Source organism: Babylonia areolata, chromosome 18 (genome assembly GCF_041734735.1).
Source record: "Babylonia areolata isolate BAREFJ2019XMU chromosome 18, ASM4173473v1, whole genome shotgun sequence".
In the NCBI taxonomy this organism is placed as follows: domain Eukaryota; kingdom Metazoa; phylum Mollusca; class Gastropoda; order Neogastropoda; family Buccinidae; genus Babylonia; species Babylonia areolata.
The window spans coordinates 71,878,674-71,886,173 of NC_134893.1; the positions used below are offsets into that span (position 1 = coordinate 71,878,674).

Here is a 7,500-nt window from a genome sequence, read left to right on the forward strand (position 1 = left end):
GCAGACAGGCCAGGAAAAGCAGGGCCAGCAAGTCCCCGACAGCCGCCACCATCCCCTGTCCACACTGCGTCAGAACCTTCCGGGCGCGAATTGGCCTGACCAGTCATCTGCGCACCCACAGAGCCCAACCCCCCCACCCCCAGGATGACTAGATGGTCTTCGTCGATCCCGACGGACGAACCCCCCTATTCTACTGCTCTGGGCTGTATTGTTGCGTGGTAGATCAATTGTATCTCTCTTCTTTTTTTCGGTCACCTCCATTTAACAGTTATGGTCACACACAGCGGAGACAGGGAGAGACAAAGAGACAGACAGAGAGATAGAGAAACGAAACGAAACGAAATGAAACGAATTGTTATTTCACCAGGGCAATGAGATAAGCAAGCACACAGAAAAACAACAACAACAACAACAACAACAACAACACACACACACACACACACACACACACACACAAAATCGCAAATATCAAGTACAAGAAAAAAATTAAGTACTAAAAAAAAAAATTAAAAAGAAGGAAAGAGAGAGAGGGGGGGGGAGAGACGCACAGAGAGAGAGAGAAAGAGAGAGAGAGACTTGGACAGAGAGGAGGGGGGGGAGACACACGCACTGAGAGAGAGAGAGAGAAAGAGAGAGAGACTTGGACAGAGAGGAGGGGGGGGGGGGGAGACACACGCACAGAGAGAGAGAGAGAGAGAATAAACATATATGTATTCAGTAACAACACTTGACAAGGTCTATCATCTTTGTCATAAAACGTTTTACGACATGACCCTTTATCACCGCTGCCCTCCCACCGAATGAACTCCGGCCAAGTCCAGCAATAATGGCGGCAGGTTGGACTATCATGTTTTATCGCACTACTGGAGTCAGTAACAAGCGCCGTTGCCGAGTCGGTATGGCGTTGGACTTCTAATCCAGTGGTGTTCACCGGTGATTAGGGTTCGAGGCCCTGTTTCGGCATGGTGTTGTGTCCTTGGGAAAGGCACTTTACTCCGATTTTCCTTGCTCTAGCCAGGTGTGAATGGCGGTGCTGATTTGGGTTGGGGGAAGGTTGCAATGGCAGGAGAGGATTGATTGGGCCCCGCCTTCCTAGCGCAGACATTAGACACAGTGGGTACTGCCCTTTTGGCCGTATAAGTTAACGGGACCTTTAACCTTATTCATTTATTTATTTATTCATTCATCTATTCATTTATTTATTTATTCATCTATTATTCATTTATTTATTTAATAGTCAATAGGTATACCTAACACTGAATCACGAAAACCAACAATAAATTCTGCGCTCCCTCTCTCTCTCTCTCTCTCCGTCAGACAAATAAATACAAAAACCTGCAACAGCTGCTATGATTCTCTCATCATTTTTTTTCTATCTCTGTCTGTCTCTGCCTCAGTCTCTCTGTCTCTGTCTCTGTGTGTGTGTGTGTGTGTCTCTCTCTCTCTCAGTTCTCTCTCTCTCTCTCTCTCTCTCTCACACACACACACACACACACACACCGGGACACACACACACACACACCATGCACACGCACACACTGTGACACACATACGCACACAGCATCTAAGTCGTGTATGGGCGAACTGGCAGATAACCAAATCGGCCGGATCACCAATAATTTATATTTATTTAACTATGGGCGAATCGGGATCTGCTGGATGGCACAGTACCGTCAGTTCGATACGCTTGTCCCCGGCAAATCGAACCACAAGACCTGTGTTGGTTATTCCGCAATCAGTGGAGCCATCTATATAATCAAGACCCCAGCGACTGAGCCGTGAAGAATCAAAGCCAATAGATCGTCAAACTGACTCGGTAAACTCATACCAACATGCCTTGCCGGCAGTGGCGGTTTACCGAGACTATGATCTGACTTGACGTCAGGCGCTTCCTTCGCCCCGTACTGCTCTCCAGCCGCCCTCACCCCCCCCCCCCCCCCCCCCTCTTCCCCTCATCCCCCAGGTCCCCCTCCTCTCCCCTGCCCCCTCCCCCCCGCCCCACGTGTTATAACATCTAGGCCTACCGGCACTGTGACACACCCCTCCACCACCACCACCCCCAATACCCCACCAAGTTCAAACTGAGAACAACTGAGGATAATCATTGGCCTATTTATGATAACAAATAGTTTTTGAGTCGTATGATTTATTCTGCTGTCAAGTGTCTTTATTACTTTCCACGGCAAGCCACGGTGAACTTGACTGACTGAAGGACGACATTGAACCACCTACCCATCCTAAACTAAAGACTGTCATAAGTGACGAATGACTCGATCATTATTGTATGCAGTTACTATTCAGTTATTCGGTTAGTTTTCAGTTAGTTATTTAGTCAGTAGTTAGTTACTTATCTATTTACTGTTTGCGCTGCTGCACTGCGTCTTATAGTTAAGTCAAAGATGTATTCTTGTACTTCTTTCGACAGTTCGTCAGGACTGCGACTCCCCACGTTAACACCAGTGAGCTTTTCAGTACAAATATCAGTGACCGTTCAGTTTACCCCCGCCAGATGTAGGCAGTCACACTCCGTTTTCAAGGGAAAAGGGTTGGGAGGAGGTTGAACTGCTGCTCAGTCAGTAAACCCCGGTACTGTATGTGTAGCCCCCCACTCCCTACCCAGCGTACACACACACACACACACACACACTGCACACACTGACCGTCGCAAAAACACTGAGCCGCCGGGCAAAATGCATACAGCAAGCCTCGGAAGCTGCGAGTGCCCGCTGGTTTGACTTTGTTTGTGGACCGGGATTTGAGTGGAGACTTGTCTTTCCGATGAGACCAAACCGAGGTCCCATGTGCAGCCTGAGTAACTCAGTCAGCTGGCGGACCAATGACAGTACAAAAAATCCTCGGAATCCGCCCGCGGCAATAAAAGGGATTTCCTTGGCAAAATTATGCAGAAAAGTCCATTCTGGACAGGTAGACAAATACACAAGTTTACAGAAAGGAAAATGTAAACTATGATGAGTGGCGCTGAACTGCGGCGACGCCGCCGGACTCAGTGCTGCGGCCCCGAATTTCCCTCCACAGTCACTATTCAGTATCTCGGGAATTCTAATGTCTCTATATGCTCAGACGAAGAGTAATACAAACTACTAATGCAATACAATCCAGTCCCAAGGTTGTGTGAAACTCAGTGATGAGACGTGAGACCTGTCACACATCAGGCAATGAACGGAGAACACTTAGCGCAAGGTCTATAACTATCAGTCATCACGCAATCTGACCTGCCAATTGGGTTCACAGCTGACCGTTGTAGACGGAAACTGATCGAGTCAGTATCTTAGCGGATAAAGTTTTGATCAGTTGCACGACTTGTATCGTTGTCTGATGGCAAATTGACTTGAACAACTGCATGTGCATCCCACCATTGAGTTGATTTGTTTATTGAAGTGTAAGTTCCCTTTCAGATGACATTAAAGACATCTGGAAAAGTTAGGCCTTAATGATCTGTGGAATCCGATGTCAGCCGTTATCTTTCCCTCCCTCTTTCTTTTCAAGACATGCTGGTTTTCACGAACCCAGACAGTCGATTTCACATTCAGTGTAGTGCCCATAGTCATGGAATGACACATACCCACGCACTTTCGACGCTGGTGTTGAGTCTGTTTGCTTACGTGCCTGGAAAATGTCCCCCACCCTCACCCCCACCAACGGGTCGGCTTACTGCGCGGGCGGTGTTTAGAACAGCCAAGTCCATTTGCTCAGGTCATAGGGAAGTTTGCAAATCGGGTGCAGTCGAGTTGAAGAGACATCGGAAAATCGCTTTCTTCTGCTCTTCTTCGTCGTCCTCCAGTGCAGGTGTGTAGCATAGATCATGCGAGAAAGGTTAAGCCATCTTCTCAGTGAATTTCAAGCGGCTGTGTTGATATTCAAGCCCGACGTTCTTTGTTGAATCGACGGAAGGCGAGCGGCGTGACTGTAGCGAAATCGGCGCTGACAGAGATAGTGAGATAGCAAAAGCTTGCCGTTAGATTTGTTTCTACTCGTTTCGATTTTTAGCTCACTGGCAAAACTAATAGTAGCAACCAGCGTGTGCTGCTTTCATTTTAAAGGGAACTGGGGAGTGTTTCAGTATCAAAGAAAGTGACCGGCAACTGAGTGCGAATGCACCAACACCACTACGTGTTAAAATAAGGCTTGCAGTCTCGCCTCGCTCGGCCTTGATGTGTGTGTGTGTGTGTGATGTGGGGAGTGTCGTGCTTTTGTTAGTGTAGCCAAACAATGCGTTAGAGGGTGGGAAGGTTCGAAAGGTTCACCCTTTAGAGAAAAAAAAAAAAAGAAAGAAAAGAAATCGCTGCTATTTTTCTTTCAGGCTGACCAAAGCACCGCACAAGCCGGGCTGCGAGAGAGGTGTGAAACTTTCAAAAATGTCCGCAGAGCACGGATCTACTAGTAGCACCAACGGCAGCACTGACACAAACGGAGTGAGAAAACGCCAGTCGGATACCGAACTGGGAGAAGGGTCTTCATCATCACGGAAAGGAGCCTTGCCCAAAGCCAAAGTTCCCAAGACCATGTCCACCAGTTTGAAAAGGTAAGCCGACCAACGGTCAACGCTTTTATTCAAGACTGAACTCTCAGTTACGCTCTTTTCATAGGCTACCATGTGTACGGTCATAATCTTTCACTTTCACAATGTAGGCCTGTCAGCGACGCCACACGCACACACAAAACCAACAACACGGAAGCATTATTTGCACAAAGACAAATTGGTGTCAAGAATCGCAGCAAGCTCTGACTGTTTCTTTATAATACTGGAGACTCGATGGTTGCATGCTCATTTGCATATTAGCTTCTGTTCGATATAACATCGAAGTGCAGCCTTTGGGAGCGTAAAAAATGGTAGGAATGTGAAGCTTGTAGAACAAAGAAGCGACAGGATTTGTTATTTTGTGGGCAAAAGGTGGTGGGAGGGTGGAAAATAGGGAAGAAAGTTCCGTTGCGGGGGTCGGGGTCATGGGGAGGTGGTGGGTGGGAGAGGGGTTGGGGTGGTGGGGGGTTACTCGCCATGTTGCATGGGCTTTGTCAAAACCGGAATTCATAGCAGGTACGGAACTCGCAATTGTTTTAATTGTTTTGCTTCAAATCGGGTTGTTAGAGCTGGCCAAAAAACCATTGTGATTCTAAATTGACACCTTCTGGCATGGTCTGGTTGCCTTTGTTCCATTGTCCATTGCATAGAATTTCATAAGCTGCTTACAAGAAACCATCGCATGCTTTTTAAATCGTTCAATCCTTTACTGTAGAAAGTTCCTCCATCATCAGCATTCTCATTATTTGTTATTGTTTTGTTGTTATTTTCTTGTTCCTTTTTCTTCCTCCTGTTCCTCTTCTGTTTCCTTTTCTTCTGCTGCCCCTTCTTCTCCCTTCCCCCTCCTTTCTTCTTTGTCTTCAGGATCAGGATCAGGATTTGGGGCGTTGTTTTATACAACTTAGTCATTTTTGGCTTTTTATGCCCCTTCAAATTTACTCCTTTACATTATTTGGTCAGGTCGTTGACTAGCTCAGTCATTTTATCCATCAAATTCATATTTCGCTTTTGTCAATAACTCATGTTTATCTATGAGGTTCTTAAAAGTATTTATACTAGGTGCAGTTTGATATTGTTAATTTGTTCCAATAATTTGTTACTCTGTTACTAAATTTAAACTTTCTGAGATTTGTTCTGGAATACCGTTTAAAATATTTTATCTGTACTGTTTCTTGTGTCAACCTTTGGAGTACAAAAAAAATACTGTTCAAAGAAAAGTGGCTGTTTTATGATTTTTGGTTAAATACTACATGTGCACTTTCTGCGCAGTTTAATTAAATTTAGAGTGTTTCACCTTGGAAGTTCCAAAAAAACAAAACCAAAAAAAAAGGAAAAAAAAGCCCCCAAACTATTATTACTGAACCAGAGCGACTTGAAAGGAAACCTGTAGTATAATTTTTCTCCATTTTAGTGTCAGGACTGTTGCCTGATTTAAGACTCCATGGCTAACATCTTTTTCATTTTCTTTCTTAATGTTGTTTTCGATTCAGCAGAAATGCTTGATTGGTAGATCTGTCTATACTGGGCAAGTGCTTGGAAAACTGTTTTGTAAGTTCAGTTCAGTTGCTAAAGGAGGCGTCGCTGCGTTTGGACATATATATATATTTTTTTCTTCCATATTATATATACACTACACATCTGCTTAGCAGATGCCTGATCAGCAGCGTAACCCAACTTGCTTAGTCAGGCCTTGTGTGATTTCATGTTAATTTCCAGTCTCGTGCCAAACACTGTCAGAAAAACCCAGATTTTGTTTTTTCCCACGCTGCCATATGCAAGAAAAGACATAAACAGTTTGCGTTTGTTTGGGCCCTTCCCACAGCATCTGGTACACCTTAGTGTCGAGGTAAACCCTCTCCTGGTACTTCTTACTCTTAGTATTGAGCTGAATGACCTTACAGCTTTCACTTTAACTCTCTCCATACGAACGGCGAAAGAGACAACGTTAACAGCGTTTCATCCCAATTACCATCATCAAAATATTGCAAGCGGAAGGCTCTTATACTGAAGATGCGAATGTTGACAAAGAATACCACAATTCTGACGACGGAAGCTAAAGGTTGGGTCATTCAGACACCCACTGGACATCCGAGGGGTCTGTGTAGAGGAGAAGAGAGACTGGCCGTACTGAGTGAGTTAAACTTTCAAGATCTTTAGTTGTGTTTTTTTCTCTTCCTGTGTTTGATCACAAACACCCCCCCCCCTCACCCCCCACCCCCACCCCCCGCACCCTCCTCCCCTCATCTGGAGCAGAGACTTTTTTTTCCATCCAGTTGAACTTAATGACTTGTAATCTATCCAGAGAGGCAGAGTAGGGGAAGGTTCTTTATTTAATCCTCACAGTTCTAACAGTGGCCATTTCACTTCCACTCTAAACTGGTTTGAGCTGAGTGAAAAGAGTTAATTTGGGATTGGTTCGATGGCTGAGTAAGGATTAGAAGATGTGTGGAACAGACTGACTCAGGTCTCATGATCTGTCAGTGTACGATTATCTTTTTTCCAGTTTTGATGTTCGTGATTTTAAGAATCAAAAGGACTCGTATTCAGTTTGGTAATGCGGTCAGATTGACTGAGACCTGGGACTTTGATGAACAGGTCTGGGAAAACTCTGTTTGGGTTCTGTCAGAAAGAAGTGGGTTGGTTATTTAAACTTAAAGGTCACACTTGCACACTTATTGATACACAAACACATTGAAACACACACACTGTGCATACACACACGCACATGCACACACACACACACACAAATGTGCGTTTGCATTCTCTCTCTCTCTCTCTCTCTCTCTCTCTCTCTCTCTCTCTCTCTCTCTCACACACACACACACACACACACACACACACACACACACACACACACACACACACACACAACACAACACAACACAACACAACACAACACAGCAAACCATACCACAATACAGCTCACATCACAAGTACTACACCGCAAACTACAACACTGT

At 45.2% G+C, this 7,500-nt stretch overlaps 1 protein-coding gene across 2 annotated transcripts in view; it reads left to right on the top strand.

The window, feature by feature from the left end:
* Positions 1–3,704: 3,704 nt before the first annotated feature.
* Positions 3,705–7,500, top strand: part of LOC143292145 (ubiquitin-conjugating enzyme E2 E1-like) — a 46,197-nt gene continuing 42,401 nt past the window's right edge. For both annotated transcript variants that reach the window (XM_076602332.1, XM_076602333.1), the window contains exons 1-2: positions 3,705–3,807; positions 4,322–4,543. In XM_076602332.1, the coding sequence (XP_076458447.1) occupies positions 4,377–4,543 (167 nt within the window). In that variant the 5' untranslated portion in view covers positions 3,705–3,807; positions 4,322–4,376. The remainder of the gene's footprint in view (positions 3,808–4,321; positions 4,544–7,500) is intronic.